This window comes from Lagopus muta, chromosome 17, assembly GCF_023343835.1.
Source record: "Lagopus muta isolate bLagMut1 chromosome 17, bLagMut1 primary, whole genome shotgun sequence".
In the NCBI taxonomy this organism is placed as follows: Eukaryota; Metazoa; Chordata; class Aves; order Galliformes; family Phasianidae; genus Lagopus; species Lagopus muta.
In genome coordinates this window covers 2,326,978-2,348,690 of record NC_064449.1, presented here as the reverse complement: position 1 = coordinate 2,348,690, position 21,713 = coordinate 2,326,978, and the positions used below count along the sequence as shown (strand labels likewise).

Below are 21,713 nucleotides of genomic sequence, written 5' to 3'. Positions count from 1 at the left end.
CCTCTCCTCCAGGAATGAGCCTCCCGGCCCCGCACCGCCCTGCCCGGGCACCGCGGGGACCCGCTGCCGTCGGAAAGGCTCCGGCTGCCCCCGGAGCGGCCCCTCCCTCCCTTCCTTCCTTCCATCCCGTGCCCGTCTCCCCCGTCCTCCCTCTCACTCCTCCAGCCAGTAAATCCGAGCTAGGCTGATTCCTCTCACGTCAAACCACATGATCCCATAAAACATTCATCGCCTCTCCAAGCCCCGCGCCCCGCTCGCTCGCTCGCTCCCGGGATCCGCCGCTGCAAGGCTCCGCGCTCCCCTCCGCCGCCTCCGGCTCTGCCTCCGCGGGATCCGCCGCAGCTCCGGCCCCGGCCCCGTGCGTGCGGCGGGCGGGAGGGAGGACGGAGGGAGGAGGCAGGCGGGCGGGCAGGGAGGGAGGGGGAGCCTCGCCTGGATGCTGACTCCAGCTCGGGGGCTGCTCATTCCCCCGATGAGCGAGGGCACCGGCACAGGGAGAGCCCCCTCCCCGCGCTCCGCTCCGCGCTCGGGCTGAAGTTTTTGCACGAGGACCTGCTCCGCTTTCTCAAGGATTGTACCGCCGCCGCTCGACTTTGCGCCTCCAGACGTGCCTTCCCCGACCCCTAAGATGAAGAGGGCGATAGCTGAAGGTAGGTGCGTCCCCCCACCCCCTGTTACCCCCCCCTATCGAGACTCCCCAGGGCAGGGCAGGGCAGAGCGAGGTTACCACATCCCCCGGTGCGGTGCGAACTCGGAACTTCCCTGCCTGCAACTTTCTTCGTCGGAACGGCCGGGTCCCACTGTTGGGGGAGCGCGGCCGGAGCCCACGGGTTGGGGGTCCGCATCTCTCTGGGCTCGGGAGAGGTGGAGGGGTGAGCGGAGGCTGAGGCCGGGTTGGATGGGGGTAACACGGCTGCGGGCTGAGGCCCCTCCTGCCCTCTCTACCCCCGCCTCAGTGCGGCCGGGCTCCCCCCGAAGTTGGGGCAGGCAAAGTGTTAAGGAGGTTGGGCCGGGGGAAAAAGCGGCATCCTCTGCTCTCAAGGCTGCCTCCCACCGGGGCGCAGCCCGTGCTGCTGGGGGAGGTGGCCGGAACGGCGGAGCCTGAGAGGAGGGCGGAGGCAGCCAGCCCGGCTTTTCCTCCGCTCCTTTCTGGGCTGCCGAGGAGCGATGCTCCGCTCCCGACGATGCTGCGGAGGAGCTGCGGGTGCCTCCGGCCGGGGAAGTTGGCGGAGGTTGCGGGATCCCCGAGACCGGGGATGTACACGGGGCTGACCCCTCTCTAAGGGACCCCCTCCCGCTTTGGTGCCCAGCAGCGAGAGGAGCTCGTGGAGAAGCCCGGCAGAGCAGCCTCCTCTCGCTGCAGATCGCCCTTTTCCATTGCTCGAGCGGCCCTTTTGCTTTTCAGTTGCCGGTGCGGACGGATCGGGCTGCTGCCCCCCGTGAGGGGATGCATCTCTGTAAGCTCGTGGCTTCGCCCATCCCATTTGCAGTCCCTCCGGGTGAAACCCGACATGAAGACCTGCTTTCGGAGGAACACAGGCTCTCAGGTTCGGGCCGCTTGGAAAAGCGTGCCCAGGTGTGCTGCTGGAAACCCAGCCCGAGGGCTGCAATATTGAACTCGAGCCATCAGCCCCTTGTAGCAGCTCCTCGGCTGCCCAGGCTGCTGGTCGAGGGAGCGTTTGGCACGCAGAGCTGCATGGAGTCCCTTTCCCATGTGTGCCTTCTCCTGCCCGCTTCCTTTCCCCATCAAAGATACCCTATTTTTTTTTTTTTTTCCATTTCATTTTGATTTGCTTCCTTTTTCTTTTTGGAAAGCACTCCAGCTCATTCATTGACACCGGTCGAAAGGATGCTCCCCAGCTCTGCTCCATACACACAACCTCTTTTGGAGGGCTCGAATCCTTTTCAAGTTCCATAATAACCAATTGCTTTCTGTTCAGCAAACACCTTGGGGAGGAGCAGGGGGGAGCTGGTTGTGGTGTCAGCCTGCGGGGCCCTTGGGTGATGCTGAGATGCCGGCATCCCTTTGCTATGTGCTACAGGCTTTTGGTTGATCTGAGCCCCGTGGCTGCCTGCTGTGATGCTGGCAGTGGTACCCAGGTGATGGGTGATGGGTGTGGTGCAGCACTGGGGCACTCTGTGATGCTGCAGTGCTGTCTCTGCACCGTGACTTTCCTGTATTTCCAGCTGCTACCGAAGATAATGAAATACAAAACCCGTGTTACAACAGCTTTATTTATAGAACAAAGCTTTCAGGGGGTTGACTTTTTATTATTATTTTTTTATTTATTTATTTTTTCTCTTCCTACTGCTTATGAGAGGCTATGGGTTGCTGGTAGGTGTGACTGTGAAGTCCTTATAAGCCTTAGGAGACACTGTTTGGATGAGTGACCATCCTCCTGCATCTGGGCTATGTTTCCCACTGTGGGCTGCCAGGATGCTCCGAGTGCTTTGTAAGCCAGAAATAGCCACCAGGGGCAGTTAGAGGCAGAGCTTTCACCTGGTGTTCTCAGCACTTACTGCTTTATTAACACAATTTATTTATATTGAAAGATTTTTCCAAGCTTTTTCTTTCTTTCTTTCTATCTTTTTTTTTTTTTTTTTAAAATAGAATTTCTTATGCATTACAAAATCCTGTAGTATAAGAACTTACACCAAGCTTAGAGAATATTTATTTGGAGATGCAGCAGCAGCTCCTTCTTTTCCTTGAGAGAAGACACCATTCATTAGTGCATTATTTTATATATTTCCTTTCTGTACTTTGTTCATTCGTTTCAAGGAGCCTCAGCATTTCCTGAGCTTTGTTCCCTCTTCCCCACCGGGCAGCACAATGCTTCGGTCCAACGTTCTGTGGGTCCATCGTGGATGTGTTCTGAGAGGCTTTTTAAAGTGGAATATCACAGCCTGAATATCGAGGTGCCGTTGTGCTGCTCCGTGCTGTGAGGTTGTGTCAGCGCAGATGTGGTTGTGTCTCTGCTGGTTTGGTGATATTTTCCCCTCTAAGAGAAAGCTGGCCCGGAAAATAAGGGAATTGGAAGCAGTGAGAGCTGCTGCTGCCCTCTGCACTGCTGTGGTTTGTGGGCAGCAGGTGTTCATGTTGCTGACCAGAACGTGGGGAATGTGGTATCCCTGTCCTTGCAAGCCTTGCTCTTTGTTAATTACCTGCATCCCATGTTTGGGTGCTTTGGGCTTTGCATAGTGGCAACTATGTTGGCAGCTCATAAAGGTGCAGAAGTGGTGGTGGTGGGGAGGAAGGGAGTAAAATCGGCAAATCCAGCAGCACCTCTGTGAATTTTGGCTCAGAAGCAGTGAGAGAGACTGAAATGAGGGCAGAGAAGGGAAGGATGCTCCGGATCCCAGCTCCCGGGCATGCTGCCATGGGCCCTGCATGCCCAGTGATGCTGCTGCATGGAGCTGCTGCCTGCCCCGAAAGCGCAGCATCCTCCTTCCCTCCCCAATCCAAGCCCCAAAAGGAGGGGAGGAGGAGGAGGGAGAGGGGAGATGGGTTGAGCCAGAGCCTCGGCACAAAGCAGGACAAGGAAGATTGTGAAGAGCTGAGCTTTAATCCTTGTGCTGAGCTTGCCTGTGGCTGCTGTGCCCACTGTGTGTGGCTCGGCCGTGCTGCAGGACGTTCCCCAGTGGAGAGGCTGAGGCCATGGGAAGCAGAACTGAAGGGAGAAGAAAGGAGTTGGTCTAATTAAGCATGTGCTCTCTTGCCTTGGATTTGCAATGCTCCACGCTGCCGTCACCTTCATTAAGACATTTCTCAGAGTGCCAAGTGCCTCTTTTGATGTTCCTAAAGGGGTTTGTTTATCCAGGAGACGCACACACAAGGAAGCAGAAGCATTCTGTACCATTGCAGCACTGCATTGTGGTGCCTGCAAGGGCTGGGAATTGCACCAGGGTTTCTCCCTCCCATCCTTCTGCTGTATCCTGGAGCCAATTGGGTCTGTGTACTGTATGTGTGGGAGGGAGGTGGGAGCTTGTGGTCCACAGAGCCCAACCTCTCCTTCCCTTTTTGCTGTGGTTGCAACTCCTGGAGGTTTCCAGAGGCTGAAGGAAAAGGGAGAAAACAACACTGAAAAGTCAAGAAGCAAAGGGTGGATCCTCCCATTTTTGGCATAGAAATGCCAAAATAATTGCTACAGTGTGCAAACTCACAGCTTACAGCTACAGCCGCACGCAGCAGCACAAGGTTTGGGTGATTTTTCCTATGGAGGTGTTCAGTGATGACTCAGAGCAGGGAGGCTTCAAAGTGGTTATTTCCTATAGTGTGTTTGCAGCACACATGGAAATCCTACCTGGATTTGAGGCAGAAAGCATCTGCATGTGGCATGTATGGACTTTGTCCCTATTTCCCTTGCCTCACAGAGGTCTGGGCTTCTGCACCCTGCTCCAAGTTCTGCTTTTGACTTCTCTGTGCCCTTGAGCAGATTGCTCAGCTTTTCCAGCTCTAACAACGGGAAAGTGATGCTGAGCTATCTCCCAGGGGGCCCAGAGTGCACACAGAGGTCGGCCCTGAGCTGAAGCATTCGGGTCCAGGCAGCAATGACACGGCATCAGGACACAAGATGGATGGTGTTCTCCTTAGGGCTGGTGCTGCAGGTTTCTCTCTCCACTCTGGCCTTCCTCGTTGCCTTAGCATTGCAGCTTGGAGCCAAACATCAGCACCAGCACATTATGCAGTATTTACTGTCTCTCTGCTCTTGGAATCAGGGGATTAGAGAAGTGCTTTGTTTTATTTTATAGCCTTCCTTCCTGGAGCTGCCAATGGAAGTCAAAGCATCATACAAGAGCGTGCAAAAACACTTGAGAGTTTTGGAAGCAAGGAAGTTGTTGCATATTGTGATTTTTAGTGCCATTTCTGGAAGTCTCATCAGGGCCTGCATCCCCTGGGGTGCACCTGCCTTATTTACAATGAGCCACCGTTTGCTCATACGCAGTTTGGGGTCCATGGTTCATTTCCATGCTGTGCTCGAGTGTTCTTTAGCTGTGGGTTGGAAACCCTTGAGGAAATCCAGGATTACCCTCCAAACACCTTACTCTGCTCTGCTGTTGGCTTCTCCTTCTGCCCAAATTCCAGCTAAGAAGAAACCAGCCTTTGACATGGGATACCTCTGTCCCCTTTGCCACTAACATCCTTGAGTCATCAAAGTCCTTTTGTTAAATGATGCTGTTTGCTTCCTGGAATCTAGACTCAGAAAACCTTGCTTGCACTGCATGTTTCTGTACTTCATCTGTGGGCATCTCCTCAAAGGTCTGGAGAGCCTTTGCTGCCAGCTATGCCTCAATTGACTGATTCCCATCCACATCTGCAATTCCATGTAGAAGTGAGATAAAGCACAGGGAAAACAGAGGTGTTTCATGGGCAGAGTGAGGTTCACTGCCTGGATGGGAGTTTGCAGGCAGTCACAGCTTTGTTCCATCTCGGAGGAAACTGGGTGCATCCCTCAGATGGCTCTTTGCATTTGTTGCCTTTCTAAGGACGGTGTTTTCTTTCATCTCATTGCCTTCCATTCACCTTCCACTGGAAACAAAGGAATGTTTGTGCGTTCGAATGTGGTGCTTTCTTTTCTGCCCTCAAAAAAAAAAAGAAAAGGGATCATTATAGAGCCTTGCATGGATGTGCACGAACTGATCCGTTATTAGCAATAATTATAATTTACATGACTGTCTAGGAAGAGGGGGGTCATTGATACAACAGAAGCAACAACAACAGCGGTAGCGGTTCAGCTTTGCTTACTGATGTGGCAGATTCTCTCCTGTGTGCTGCCCACTGGGGAAACCGGTTAAATTTCACTTCTTTTCCCCAAGAATGAATCTTTTGCTAGAACCATCTGGCTGCTAAATTCTTCTCCTGAAGCTGTGCAGTTTGCTGGGAGTTCATTTGCGTCTTTAGCTACTAAGGAGGAAGTAAAAGTGACTGATGAGGCTGAGGCTGGGACCGTTCCCATCAAAGTGACAGCTTTTGTGAGCTGGATTTGGGAAAGTGTTTAAAATTGGTGTGTTTTCATTAAATTTTGAATACCGTGGGCAGAACTTCGCTCTGGGCGCTCTGGTGCAGCTCTTGACTCTGCACCCTGTGTCGTTATGTCGGAGTGAATTGTGTGGCTGTTAAGATTTGTGCGCTCTTGTTTGATGACTTTAAATATTGATTTTAATTGGGTGCTTTTCTTAAAGCTGCGAGTGATGGTTGGGGCCGTGTGTGATGCACAGTGACGTGTGTGGGAAGGGGATGCCAACCCAGCTTGACTCTTAAATACACAGCAGGAGGAGGAGGACGGGGAAAACCTTTGCAGGACCTGGATTTGGCTTTCCTTGCTTCTAGCCAAGGGCTCTTCCAAGTGTGTGTGGCCAGTGTGATTGATGCTTCCCATCGCCGTGCTGACGTGGTTAGCATTGGCTTTACACTAGAGGGCTGTCTGTCCCTTTCCCTTCAGAGCATTAGCGTGAGCGCTGGGAACGCTCCTGTCTTTCACAGCTTCCCAGCGATTTGACAGCAGCCCGTTTTGTTGGCTGGGTAACGCCATGAGGGTTTTATTTACTGCTCCCTGCCTCCCTTGGTGCTGTGTAAGAGCATCTACCTCTTGGTCTGTGGAGTGCTTGGGAGCTGTCTGTCCAGAGTGATGTGGAAGCTTTCTGGTTTCATTGCAAGTCACTCCGTCTTCAGGTCAGCAGTCTTTTTGTAGATCCAGCAGCTTTCAAACCCATGGGACTTTTCCACTCCTGTTCATCCAGGCATCCCTTGTGCCTGTGGGGAGCTGCAGCCCTGGGTGTCAGCAGCGCAGCTCTGAGTGCTGTAGGGTGCACCAGGCTTGAGATGCTCTGGAAATGGCTGTTCTGGGACTGGGGAGAGTCTTCAGTGCCCCAGTCTGAAAGATTTGGTAGTTTCCTTTCCACAGAGTTGGGTGGGACATCTTCCTCTGAACCATAGGTTCATTGAGGTTGGAAAAGACCTCTCAGATCCCCAAGCACAACCCCAGTCCACCCCTACCGTGCCCACTGCCCATGTCCCTCAGTGCCACATCTCCATGGTTCTGGAACACCTCTGTGGATGGTGACCCCTGCACTCCCTGGACAGCTGTGCCATTGCATCACCACTCTTTTGGAGAAGGAATGTTTCCTAACATCCAACCTGAACCTCTCCTGATGCAACTTAATACCATCACCTCTCAATCTGAGAGAAGCATGACTGCTGACAACAGTGCTGGGCCTCTACGGGACCACTGGCTCTTGGCCACCACAAAGGGTAACTGTTTTATCTCCACATGGGCACTTGTATTTCTGCTTTCCTTCATTCTGTTCCTGCTCACTTGGGGTGCACTGAGGTGTGGGCATCGCTCCTCTGCCAGCAGCTGATTTATCAACTTCAGGGACTTCTCTCCCTTCCTCCCTCCCTCCCTCTTCTCTCAATTTGCAGCTAATGTGTCGTGAAGGGAGGGGGGGGGGGGGAGGAAGTAATAATGGTAATTACAGCAGCTTACGGTCCTGAACGCTGACACTAACCACGTGCACAGTGATGGATGGTGGGAGAACACGGTGCCACAAGGATGCCACGAGTGGCGGTGGCTGCATGCAGCTGAAGGAGTGAGGTGGGCAGCAGGCTGCTTAAATGGCATCCCCAGCTCAGCAACCACTATTTCAGTTTTCCTGAGGCTGGGGCTGCCTGGGCTCTGCTCAGTTGCTCAGAGATTGGTGCTGAGTGAGAAAAAGGGGCCCTTGTTCTCCCAGGTTGGAAGGCAGCACCGAGGGAGCTGCACAGCCAAAGAGAGACATTTATATGAGTGGCAGAATAAATGAATCTGAGCTGCCTCCTGGGAACCAGCCCAGAAGAGACTGACTTTACTTGGCCATGGCTTTCCAGTGGGAAATGTTTTTCTTTCGCTGTATTTATTTTTGGCTTTCCTAGTGTTTTGCTAGGCTTACAATTAATCCTATGCTTCAGGGTGGCCAGCTGGGCTGCAGGGACAAAGTCTTCTTGAAAGCAGTTTGCTTGGTCACTTCCTGAGGACCTTGGATTTACGGGAAGCCTGGGAGTGCTTGACCTGATTCACTGATGGAGAAGTGCTTGGGTGCTGGGGCTGGGTTCACCTCTCCCCAGGGTGCACCTCTCCTGCTCTGGTTGCACTGAGCTTCTCCCCTAGCAGTTGCTGGGTGAGCTCCCTGTGCTGATCTCCTCCTTTGTTGCTGGAGGGGATCCCACCTCTCTGATATGTTCAGTGCCTTCTGTGTGTGTTTATGGGCCAGCACCCCACGGATGCCAGCCAATGCAGTTCTCCACATGCCATGGGCCCATTTCCCCACCTGCAGCCCCCTCCCTCCTCTTGCTGCAGCTGAGATGGATGTGTTGGGCTGTGTCAGCCGCAGTTTCTGAGCATTTCTATTTTGTTCCTGTACTCCTGAAGCGAAGGCTTTGTTGCTTGTCTGAATGTGACCCCTTTGCCCAAACTCCTAAAAAAGCACAGGGGTGAGAATGGGGCACCCGCTGCCATCTGCTGCAATGCAGGCAGAGCACGAGGCTGGGGCACGGGGTGCAGCTTTGCTGTCAGATAGATCGCCGAGCACCTGACATGCTGCCCCAGTGTGTGACTGCAGGGCACAGCCCCCAGGGAGGAGATGGGACAAGCTGTGGTCCTGTTGCTCTGAGCCTGAGGGGCACAGTGCTGGGCTGCTGAATATATGAGCTCTCCGTGTATGCAGGGCTGGAGCAGCACAGGCTCTCTGCAATGCTGAGGGATGCTGTGAGTGAAAGGGACGAGCCTGCCACTTGGCACGAGGAGAGGTGGGAAGTGATAATTGGAGACAATGATGGTACAGGAATGTCTCAATGTGATAGGAGCTAAATGACACGGTGAGGAATATTACACCTTGTTGCAAGTGTCAAAACCTGCACAGAGGTAAAGGAGAGGAGCAGGGCTTTGTGCAATCCAGCAGCTCCTGCAGAAGGGCCTTAGCCAAGCTTTGGCTCCAGCTGCAACCCACCTACCCCAGCAGCTCCTTCCACCGAATTCCCCAGAGCTCTCGTGCCTGGGGAAGAAGGTGATGAGTAGGAATTGTCATTTATGCCAAGTAGCCTCTGGGCTTTTCTGGATTGTTAGACAGAGTGTGTGGTTGTTAGACCAAAATGCCCATCACAGAGTGCACATGTGCCTGGATGCATGAAGTGCTGGGGCAACTGCCTGTTGCAGGGGCAGCAGGGTGGGCTGAGCTGGGCTGTGTGGCCCAATGGGTTGGAGCTGGGTGAGGAAAGAGGTTGTAGCATCCAGGAGAAAGCATGGTGACAAATGGCATGGGGATGATAGCTTGGCTGTTCCTTCTGGTACAACAGAGAGTAGCTTAGGAGGAGAGCGTTTAGCTAGCGAGAGAGAACTCTGGAGCTGCCTTCCACAAGGTCCTGCTGAAAGTCCACTGAAGATCCAGCAAAGGCTGGATCTTTATATTTTCAGGAAAGCACCCAGCAATGCCAGCCTGCAGGCTCTCTCTCCTTGTTAGCACAGAATCATCTCCATTGCTGCTTCCCAGGACACATTCAGCCCTGATTGTTCCTGGCAGATAACACTGCCTTCCTCCTCAATGACCTTCTGCAGATTCATGGCCAAAGCTTCATCCACTGCTGTGGTCCTTCGCTTTTGTCCCTCTCAGAACAAGGGTTTTGCTGTGCAAAGGGTCCCATGGGCAGCTGCACCGGGTGCAAGGTGGGTATTCCCTGCATGGCAGGCTGGCAGCAGCCTATCTCAGTAGTAGTGGTTGGCTCTTCCCAGCAGCCCTGGGAAATATGCAAATTTAACCTTTGAATTTACTGTGCTGTTCTTTTCCTGGGAAATGTCATTCAGGGCATCAAGCTGGGACTGCTGGCAGGGGAGTGGGCATCGTCGGCATATGCTCTGTCTGTGGGGGTTAAGGGGAGGCTCCCCAGGGAACCTTCCCCACAAGCAGGAGCTTGTCATACTCACTGCCTTCACTGCCAGCAGAAGCTGCCCTGATGGGTGGAACGAGTCTGGGTGTCTTGAGCTGGCTCCTGGGTGGTGTAAGAAAGGTTCTGTCCCTGTTGTGGGTGTTGGGAGGAGCTGGCAGCAGTGTCAGCAGTGCTGGGATGTTCCTCTGCCTCGAGGGATGGAGCTCATGGAGTTCTTATGGGATGTGACCTAAGCGATGCTGCAGGAGGGAGCTCCCAGCCTGTCTGGATGTGCAGAGCCAAAGGGAATCCCAGGTGCTGTGGCTGGCAGTGACTGATGGGACCATCCTAGCTTGGGCCGACGCTACAGTGGAGGGCTGAGTTTCCAGGCTGCCCCTGGGAGGTGTCTATGGAGCAAAACAAAGATGTGATTACAGCGCAGGCAGGAGTGACAGAGCAAGGAAGATGGATTTCAGCATGGCTGAATAACCAAAGACCATCTCCATGTCCCAGGAGGGCTGTGCTCTGCTTGCTGGGCCAGTCGTGCTGAAGCCATCCCTTGTCACGTCAGCTCTGTTACTGCTGTTGGCTCCTGTCAGGATGTGCCTCTCTGCAATGTTCCCATTGCACCTATGTGGGCTGTGCCAGCTGTAGAACTCAACAGTGGTTTGGGAAGGTGGAACAAACCTGAAGAGCACTGTGCATGGCTCTGGTTGTGATGCAGGTGTCCCCTACAGGTTTTTGCAGAGTTATTGGACATCCCAGTGCTGTCTCTGTGGAGGAGAAGGGCTTTGGGGTCAGCAATGGAGGGGCTCCCAAAGAACAAGTTGTGCAGCTGGGCTCTCCTGCAGCACCCTCCAGAACAGCCAGCGTGGGCAACTCTGAGCCAGCAGCACCCTGAGCTCACAGAGCAGAGTGCCTTCACAGGCATCCCTAAAAATAGCCAAGCAGAATGTCCATGTGATGGGTTTCAATAGGAAAATAGATTCATTTCCCAGCTCCCGGAGGGCTTTTTGGAAACAGTGGAGAGTAAATAAGGGTTTGGAAAGCGATGACAAATACCCTGGAGGTGCCCTTCCAAGCTGCTTGAAATTACATTCCGGTGGCTCTGAGATGGGGAGCATGAGGCCCCAAAGATCTCCAGATCTAGCATGCTCTTATTTGCTTGGGTGCTAATTAAGAGAACGTCGAAGCTCTGATATGTATTCTGTAACTCCCTGTAAATTCAGATAAGAGACATTACAAACCCATCACAGGTGTATTAAAATCTCCTTAATTAATAAAATATAAACACAGCAGTCCCCTGGAGAATGACTGAGCAATGGATGAGGGCACACAAAATGCAGAGCTATGAGGTGAGGTGGGGAGGATGCTGCCCCTAAAGTCTTCATTCCCCAGGAGAAAGATGGTATAGCAAAGATTTTCTGTACAGGAAAACTGCTGGTGGTTAAGCATTCAAGCTATTGCCAGAGCCCTTGGTTTGGCCAGCTTGCTGCCTGGGGACCAAAAAAGGCATCACATCTGTGTATCTGAAGTGGTTGGAAAGATGAGTGCAGTGCACGGATGGGTTTCCCTGTCCTGTGCAACTTGGGAGTGCTTAGCCCTGTGTCACCCAATGGACATTGGTTGAAGCCCCTGTGCCAGATATATCTACAAAAGTCAGCCTGCTCCGAGGCTATGCAACAATTCTGCACTGAAAAATGCTAAATGAAGTACACAGAGATGAATAGATCCAAATGGAGACCGAAGTTAGAGTGTCATCGCCTCACAGCAATGGTTTGTTTGGAGCATGCTTTGAAGCCAGTGGAAAAATGGGCTCTGTTGGTCCAAAGCCTGGGGGACTGCTGTGATCATTAGGGCATCTCTGGGCTTTGCATGCTCCTTGACCACAGATACCTTGAGGCCCAGAGAGAACCCCTTTGTGACCAAACTTCCTTAAAACCAGTGTTATTATGTGGAGCCTTCCACCACATTCATGTTTTCTGATTCAGAAGGATCATAGAATCACAGCATCATTCAGGTTGAAAAAGACCACTAAGATCATCAAGTCCAACCATTAGATGCTGGGGTTTGAGCTGCTGATGTTGTTAATACACAGAGATGCAAGAAGGAGGTGGATTCCTGGATAGAGAACCCAAGTCCAGAGTTGTGATGAGATTATGTCCCTTAAAAAGACATAATCCAGAAAGAATTGCCCTGCTTCCAAATGTTAACAGTGCAGGGCAATCCCACGAGTTGTCCTTCAAAAGGCAGGAGTAAGGGTAAGCACTCTGTCTATCTTTTTTGGTATAAAAACCTGCTTAGCCAAAATTATCTTGTTTATTTCGTAATTATAACAACTGTATATTCATTGATTATATAACCGCCCTCTTGGCATCCTCCTGAGGAGGGGACAGAAGTGATGTGGGAGCCAGCCCCCGGCTCACTCTGCTCTGCAGAGATGTTGGCTGGGAAGGTCTAGTGCATGTTGGATCTTGTGAGATGGATATATGCACACCTGTGGCTTCCCTGCCCCAGCTCAATAGACTTGATGCATTCCCCATGCCTGGCAGTATCATGGTTATGTACAACCACAGCTGGAAGACATTTTGAGGGAGGGAGAGCCACAGGTCCAGCAGAGCTGTCTGTGCTCTGGGGTACAGGGCTTTCTTCCCAAATGCTTTCAGGAGCTGCTTGTCTAACTGCAGCTGTAAAGGAAAGCAACAGAGCTTTCAGGTGGCACTGCCTGTTTTACTCTTTCTGGAGGAAGAGTGTCTTACTATAATTGCCATGCTTATTTGGAAGAAAAAGACCACTGTAGTTACTAGAAATTCAATATAGAAATTACTGGTTACTACCCTCTGTAGACTAATTCAGAGGGTAGCAGAAGAATGAGGAATTTAATGCACACTATAATGAATGTCAATCTTCTCCCTTAATGAATAGGAATCACAGTTTGCTGCACATTGTAGAGAAATGAAAAGCATCCAAAGTTCAATCCACTTTTTCCTTTCCTTTTTTCCTTTTTTTTTCTTTCTCTCTTCCCCCCCCCCCCCCCCCCCCCCCTTTTTTTTTTTTGAAGAGAGATAATACTATGCACAGCAGATGGGTACATCCATTTGTCAGTGCTGAGGATTTCTTATCTTGTACCATACAAGCCAGGGTTTTCCTTCAACTGAGCTTTGTAAAATTTCCTATACAAGCAGAGGCATAATGCCATTCACGGAACTGGATCCTTATGAGAAAGTGGATTTTCCCCTCCTTCCTGTAGTAAACCATCCAGGCGATTAGAAGCAGAGATGATCCACTCTTTGTTTGGTGTGTACCAGCTATTCCCAGCCACAGCTCTGCTTGCTGGGTGCACAGAGGAGCATTTGTGTGTGAGTGTGCGTGTGACAGTTGTGCAATGGGATCCCTTGGAGGGATGCACGGCCACGAGCTGCAGGCCACGTTTGCAGCTTTACATCTGGAAAGGTCTATAGGGTGAGCATGGACAGCATCACTCCTGGCTGAGGAAGCTGTGCAGGAATCGGTGCTTAAGAGCAGGGAGAGGATGTGCTCCTCAGCACAACATGGCCCATGGCCCATTATGGCTTTGTTGGCGTGCGGCAGGCTTGTAAAGCGTTATTCTTTAAGCCTGGGTGTCTTTTAGGATCATAGAATCATAAAGGTTGGAAACGACCTCTAAGTTGCCCAAGTCCAACCCCAGAGCACCCTCAGTGCCCATTGATCACATCCCTCAGTGCCACATCTCCATGGTTTTGGAACATCTCTAGGGACAGAAACCCCACCACTCCTTGGGCAGCTGTGCCAGTGTCCAACCATTCTTTCTGAGAATGAATTTTGGCTGGCTTTTTGGCTTTCTCCTTGCACCTCTCAATCACAGAACCTGTCTGCATGGGAGAACTGAGCTCACCTGAGGGCTAAGCCAAGCCCCAGTGCAACGAAATGACACCAGTGGCACAAAGCCATGCTGCAGCTAATGTGATGCAGGGACTGAGAGCTGCAGAAAGAATCTGCCCCTACTGTAAGCTGATCCTCCAGTTCCCTGAGCTGAAGTGTCTGAATGCTCTCACAAAGGAGCTTTTAGGCATCTCCATCATTGCGAGGAATAGCACTCTACCATGACCTGTGCAAACATCTGCCAGCCTTGCAGACTTTGGGGTGCATGTGAGAGTTCAGGGGTCCTACACACTGCTCCCAGGGCTCAGGGTGGGATGTATGGGTGCAACAAGGTGGCCCCTTTGGGAGGTAGAGGATGGGGAGTGTCTCCCATAGGCTGAGCTATGCCATCATGGGGCTAGAGAGCTTCCTTGCTGCTGTGGTCCTGGGGATCCGGAAGGCGTTGTTCCATCTGTTCTCTCTCATGTGCAAATGCAGGCTCCAGCTGAGCAGATGCCGGCTCTGTGCCAGAGGAGTTTAGAGTTCCACTGTTTTAAAATATTTATTAATGTGAAGATGTAGTTATCACTTAAGCTGAAGCAATACAGTGGAAGTCTTTTTGTTGGAATGGAAGTTAGTGATGCTGAAAAGCCATTAAGCTGTAAATATAAACTATATTAAGTGCTCAGTAGCAACCTTAAATATCCCTTTGTTGGTTGCTTTTCTTCTTCAAGGCTGAGTGTCTGTTGAGGGGATTACTCAATGCTATCGCTCCGCAGCACGCCCAGCTCTGCCCGATAACTCAAAGAGGGGCATGAGCGGCTTTGCAGCAACATTTCCCCAGCAGCTCAGCTCAGTGCAGTGCCTTTCAGCAGCTGAAGGCTCCACAGCCATGTGAGCGCTCGATGGGAGCAGGATGAGATGGCCAAGCATCTCTGCTCCTCCTCCACCTGGAGAGATGGTGCTGGGTTCCAATACCCAAACTATGGGCAGAAGCCCTTTTTCTCTTGCCTTGCCCACTGGTATAGAGTCATAGAATCACTAAGGTTGGAAAAGGCTGCAGCATTTTGCAGTATTTTGCAGAAGCTTCTTGCTTGCCCTCTGCTAGGATCAGGCCTGCATTCCCCTCTTGTTCTGGATGGAGTGAGTGCAGTGCAGTAGGGATGCTCCAAGTGAGATGTAGAGTGAATGAGTGCTGCCCATGGACATGGCTCACAGCCTTCTGCATTCAGCCCTGCTGAGGAGCTCCCTCTCAGCCAAATAGGCTCCTTGCCCAGTACGGCATCAGGCTTGATCCTCTCGTCTCTGCAGATCAGTCAGAAGAGATGGGCTTTTCTCAGAAAATGCTATCAGAGCTCAAAGCAAGTGTCATTGGGTCTCTTCTAATCACACTGCCTCTGAGCCCTTCCCTAAAAAAGAAAGGAAGAAAAAAGAAGGGAGGAAAGAAGGAAAGGAAGAAGGAAAGAAGAAAGGGAGGAAGGAAGGAAAAAGACTCCTCTGCTTTGGTTGCTGAGAGCATGTACAGGTTTCTTAGGCAATTAAATTTTACATAATAGAGTAACTAAACTGTACAAATTTGAAGAGCACCTGGAATATGGAAGGCATATTCTAAAATAACTGGTCCCATATTTCAGCCCTAGCTCATTAATCTGTCATGTTTCTTGCTTCTCTTTCTTTCCTATCCACTCTGCTTCATGGCTGGGATATCTCTGGGAAATGCACCTCATCCATGTTTGCCTATAGGTCCTATTCTGTTTGTGCTCTCCTCTCATACACCATGGACGTGAGCTCACTTGCTCTTCAGACCTTGTGCTGGGTGTGCTGAGCATCACCTCTGAGCATGGCTCCTTCCTCTGCTTCTGCCTTGCTGCTTGCAGCAGCCAAGCTGGGGTGATGCTGCACAGCCCTGTTGTGTCAGCCTCTGCCCAGCCTGCCCTTCCTTGACTCCTCTCCTTCCCCCTCCTGCCGGCCCTGGCTGCTGCCTTGCCCCCAGGACATGCCAAAGCATGTAATCCCCTTTCCTCGGGGTGGCTAATTCTGGCACGCTGGCTCCTTCTCTGCCACTGTCATCTGCTCCCCCCCCCTAAGCTGCTTTTCCAGGTCAGGTGGACGGCAGCGATATTTCTGTGCTGTTTCTGAGCAGGAGGTGCTCTCTGCCTGTGAGCTGATTTCAGAAACCCAAGCTGTTGGTTATGCCCTTGGGGCACCTCCAATGTTCCGTGGGTTTTCTCCCCACTGCTTGCTGGATTAATAAGTTACAAAGGATGTTTTTCCCTTTACCCATCACAAGAGCATCCTCAGCTCTCCAGATGAGCCCTCTCAGTCTTGCAGATGTTGGAAACAGCAGCCAGTAGAGTTTTGTACATTGCTTGCAGGAAATCACTGCTCTCCATTCAGTAAATCACCTTTGACTCCATTTTATACACTCCGGATGAAAACAGCAGGCTTTATTCCAGCAAAGCATAGAGCTGAAGTCTTGGTTATAATGCTGGAGACTTCTCCAGCAGAGGTTAAAACAAACATGAATTGCAGGTCGTATCGATTGCTGAGCTTCATCATCCCTTGCTCTTACCGTGTCTTTGGTAGCTGGACAAGCCAGCCAGCACACACCATTGCCACCCAATGCAACAGCTGCCCTCAGAGGTTTTGCTATCGCAGCACTTTATTGCAGCTCTGTCCCTCTTCATGAGATAAATCCAGCTCTTTTCAGCAGGTGTTGTGCCTGCAGGAGCATCCAACATGGTGGGGGTCTGATTTAGATGTGGACTATGATGCTTGCAGGGTGCTGGTGGTATACAACCAAGGAGCACCTGTTAACAACAGGGGTTGTTCAGACCCTGCTCAGCTCCACCAAAACCAGTGCATGGGTTGGAATGGTTGTGCCAAAGCCCTACCAGGTATCATTGGGAATGCCTTGAGGGGTGCCTCCAAGCTAAAGGATCTCCCAAAAGGAAGCTTTATGACTTTTTGCTTTTCTGCTTGAGATGGAGGAAGGCGGCAGCCCTGCCCCTTGACTGCAGCTTTTGGGGGCTGGAGGGAAGTAAGGAGAGCATCCAGGAGGCTGGATGGGCTTCTGGCCCTTCTATCCCTTTGTGATGCAGCTTGATTCAGCCTCAGTCACCTCTGGGAGCTCCACTGAAATCCATCTGGAGGGAAAAAGGGACAAAAAGATACGATGACCTGCTTCTGTTTGCCTGCATGCACAATCCAGGCTCCTTGGCTGCTTCAGGCTCCTGGCCTAGATTACTACAAAATAGATTATTTTCGCATGGAATTGTTCATAAAGAGGGGTCTGGGATGTTGTTAATTTGCTCTTTGTTGTCCCTGAGAGAAGCAAAAGGTTTGGGAGCCCACAGTAGCTCCATAGAAACGGCAGCTGGTTTGTTTGTGAGACAAAAGTTGGAGGGATTTACTTTGCAAAGCAAAGTGAGCAAGAAAGGAAAGAAAAAGATGTGAACGCCATCTCTGGAGAGCCTTAAAAGTCTGAGCATCTCTGAGAGGCTTTAGAATTTTAAAGAGAAATAAATAAATAAAAAAAATGCCCCCCTTCCCCCCAGTCCCTTTCCCCATCCCCAGAATTCTTTGTGGAGGTTTCAGAAAGACTCCAAAATGTGCTGTCTGCTGAATTAATTATGAGCAGGTTTCCTCTGGCAGAGCCCTTGTTGAAGGCTGTATGTCCGACAGAAAATTTAAGGCTTTTTGGTGGAATTGGAACTCTTTGGTTCATTTTGAGGACTTTGAGTATTCAAGTTCTTTCTCTCGTGCTGCATGGGAAGGGGATGAGAGTGAATGGGGTGGGGTGAGAGGTGGTCCGTGCTGCTCTTGCTCTGTGCAGTGTGCTTGCAGAGGGCTCAGGAGGCAACGTTTAAATCATGCAAGCAAGTAGAAGCCAGGAAAGCCCATCCTGTGGGCTGTGGGAGGGCTCCCCAGCACCTGCCTTGTAAGCAAGGTTGGAGTCAGCACTTCTCCTTTGGTTTTATGAGCACTGTGCCCTGCATCAGGCAGGGCTCGGCAGAGCGGCTCAGGAGCAGCATCACCAGAAGGACGGTTCATAGCCCCAGGATGAGGTGCTCTCCAAAGCAGAGGGTTGTGCTGAGGGTGGTAGAGTGATGCTGTCCCTCTGCTGCTCAGGGTCCCACACCTCCCAGAGCTGTATGGTGAGGTGATGCCCCAGCTTGGCCAGTTTGCTTTCACCACAGGATGTGGTAAGGGTAGCTACCAGCCATAGATCTACTTCCAAATATTAAATAAATCCTAGCTATTGAATATGGCAGAATCTAGAGCTCGACCCTAAACTCAAACTCTACCCAAAGGAGAACAAAAACCTTAAATCAGTGTCTGCAGGAAGGTTAGGATAGAAGCACAGAATGGCTTAGGAAGGAAGGGACCTTAAACATCATCCACTTCCAACCCCTCTGCCATGGGCTGGCTGCCCCCCACTAAATCAGGCTGACCAGAGTCCCACTTAGCTTAGCTTTGAGTATCTCTTGAATATATGGTTCTGGGCAGCCTGGTCTGGTGGTTGGTGACCCTGCACACGCAAGGGGGTTGAAACTAGATGATCATTGTGGTCCTTTACAACCCAAGCCATTCTATGGTTGTATGATCTCCAGATATGAGACACCCACAGCTCCTCTAAGCAGCCTGTTCCAGTGCTTCACCACCCTTTGAGTAAAACATTTCTTCCTAAAATCTAATCTAAATTTCACTCCTTAGAGTAGTTACCAGGCAAAGATGTACTTCCAAAAATGACAACAATTTCCAGCTACCAAAGCTGGCAAAATGCTGGGCTGCAGTCCTAAACTCAAACTCTCAATGCATGCCAACAAAAAACTGAAATCAATGCCTGCAAGAAAGCAAGGCTAGCTAACCAGGCATGGATCTACTTCCAAAAATGTCAGAATATCTCAGCTACACAACACAGGGCTCAATCCTAATTCGGCAGAACCTCCATCTCTGTATCATCGCGTGAGCCTTCTGCTGAGCCCAGCAGCATGACTTGCAAGGAGAGAAGTAGGTCCAGGGCTGCTCTAACTGCTCTAAGTCTGCACAGGCAATGGGAAAAGTAATGGTTGAACACTTATGCATTAAGTTATTTAAGGATATAATAGCACATGATGTTGTACAGCTACCTAAAGTGTGCTTCATCACCCCTTCTACTGGCTTTCTGCCCACCAGCTGGACGTGTGATGTGTCAGGTCCAGCCAGCGTCAGTCCCCAGTGTGAGTTATCAGCTCGATTTCAGACAGGGCTCTAAGTATATTTGAAACACAAAGGGGAACAGAATCCCCCTCCATGAGCAGAGCCCAATCAGAAATATTACAGATTGATCAGTATTTTATCTGAGAAGGAGGACAGCTCTTTAACATCATTAAGTAGTGACCTTTAAAACTCATATTCTCCTGCCAGCCAGATTTGGCAATGGATAGAGAGGAGACGGATGGCGGCAATGGGGAATAAAATCAATTGTTTGCTGAGATCAGTGTGTGTGTGTTTTCAGTGGCATGGAGGTCCCTGGGCCGCTGTTCACAGTCTCTTTCAGCACATTTCTTTTTTACAGCAGAATAAATTCTGTTTGGGGCCTGAGATGAATTTTCAGAGTCATACGTCATGTTTTACAAGGGGCTGACAGCACAAATTGGGGGAGAATAATGGTGCCCAGCCCTAACTCACCTCAATGACTTTATTAGATTTCTCATCCAGAAGCAGATGAGCGGGCTGGGTTCTCGGGGATGTTTTCTGTTGGGAAGCCCATCTGCTTAGTTTCAGGTTCAAATTTCAGTGTGTGTTAATGCTCTGTCTGGATTAGGCTGTAAACGTGCTGGGTGGCAGCACCAGAGCCAGAGATGGAGCTGCTCGTTGGGTGCACGGTGCCTCACATTGGGCTGTCCTATATGTGGGTACCAGCCTCTGATACCACCTGTCCATCGCTTGGGAATGAGGCTGTCTTGTGAGGTGTCAACCCCAAGTGATTCTGGGCAGGTTTGCTTTGAACAACTCAGTTTATGGCAGCCCATGGCTATGTGGTGGTGGGAATCTACAGCTGTGGTGCTCTACGTGTGGTCGCATGTGCTTTAAGATCATGCTGGAGATGTGAAAACAAGATCTCAAGACACAAAGGTGGATCATAGAACGATTTAAAAGTCGTCTGGTGCAACACTCCTGTGGGATGCCCGCAGCTCCATCACTGCTCAGAGCTCCTCCAGCCTGACCTTGGGTGTCTGCAGGGACCACCACCTCTCTGGGACACATGTTCACGTGTTCCAGTGCTTCACATCATCATGTCCCCACAGCAACTCAGTGCCCTTGGTCGTCACCATCTAACCCCTTAGTCCTGTGCAGAGTGGTGGCACATACAGCTGCCTGTGCCTGCAGTGCACTCCTGCCATGGGACAGCTGTGTGCCACAGCCACCCTCTGATCTTGCAAATATTTGTCACCTGTGCATTTGCAGGTGGCTGGGACTTGAGCTGAAGGTGGATGGATGGGTTGGTGCTCAGGATGGGGTTTCTGTCACCTGTGGCTTTGGAGCTGGCAGCACAGCCTGAAGCATCTGTATGGGCAGCTGGGGGAGACAGGGCCAGATCCTGAGCACGGACACATGGTGTAAGGCTCCACTGACCCACTTATGTCTCAGGGGACACAAGGGGAACAAGGGACCAACCTCAGAGTTGGCCTGGAGGTGTCTCAGCTCCTGCCAACGTACCCTGCAGAGTCATCACAGGGCAGCATGCTTTCAGAGATGAGCAGAGAAGTGCTGCATCTGTTTTACAGCCTTCTTCTCTGACCTCTTTGAGGTGATGGTGGGGACTCACTGCTCGTTCCCATGCATTTGTTGAAGGACTGTGGGATGGTCGCTTATCCTCATGATAAGCCTGGTGACAGTGGCAGAGAGCAGCTGTGTCTCCTGGTCCTGGTGACAGCAGGAGTGGGGATCCACCACAAAATCATGAGTCACATAGACCAGTTTTGGTCTCCCATCACCTCTAAGAATGGAAATGTGCTTTTTTTTTTTCCCCCTGATCCCTGAGCAAATACAGCAGTTGGCATTGCTTGTCTGTGCCCCTGAGCTGCGTGAACTTGCTTCTCAACCCAGGGCAATTGCAGACAAAGCATCAGTATCTCCAATGAGGATTTCCCTGACTTTGGGATGCCTTTGCAGAGCTCAGACAGCCCTTAAAACAGAAGGTTACCCTAATTTACAGTCCCTGGATTTATGGGAGGCGTATATCAAAGGAGAATGTAATAGCTTTCCTGTAGCCCATTGGCAAAGGGGGGACTGTCCTCAGGACTGGGAGCAGGGACAGCTGTGGGCACATCCACCAAGGTAACTGTCTTAACTCTTTCACTTCAGAGCTGGTAATGCTGTTGCTGGGCTCTCCCTGTCTTTTGGCCCAGCGCTGAGGACTTGGAGTTATCTCTTCCTTCAGCATCCTTTCTTGGTTTCCTTTGTTCTGTCTGACTTTGGTCTAAAGGTGGAAAGGCCAGATTAGTTTCTATGTTGCTCCTTGTGGCTCTTCTAAGCAGCCAGAGAGCTGGGATAGAGCTGTGGGGTGTCATCTCTATCCCTCTGTGGGATGCCCCATCACCTCTGCATTTTCTGCCCAATAAGACAGCCCTGGCTGTGAAGGTGCCAGAGGGAATGCAAGGCTGTGGGTGCCAGCCCCATCCAGCACATGACAGCTATTTGTAGATGGAAATTTGGGAGCTGGGGAAATAGGAGGACAACTGTAGGCATAGGAGGATGGTAGTTGAAAAGCTAGTGTTCTTGTGGTCCAAGGTCTTGCATCTTTCCTAATCCTCTGCAATTGCCTGTGTGCAAATGGCTGTTGCCCTTTCCAGAACCTGGCATTGCTGCTAGAATATATTCTGCTTCTTTAGCAGTTCAAGAACTTCAGCAGTTACAAAAACTTCTCTTTAAAAATTCATGCTGTTCTGTATCATGTTAAATATTTATT

The 21,713-nt window shown here is 51.0% G+C and overlaps 1 protein-coding gene across 1 annotated transcript in view; it reads left to right on the top strand.

Moving 5' to 3' along the window:
• Positions 1–421: 421 nt before the first annotated feature.
• Positions 422–21,713, top strand: part of RTN4R (reticulon 4 receptor) — a 64,444-nt gene continuing 43,152 nt past the window's right edge. The window contains exon 1 of the mRNA XM_048964610.1: positions 422–650. Coding sequence (XP_048820567.1) covers positions 629–650 — 22 coding nt within the window. The 5' untranslated portion in view covers positions 422–628. The remainder of the gene's footprint in view (positions 651–21,713) is intronic.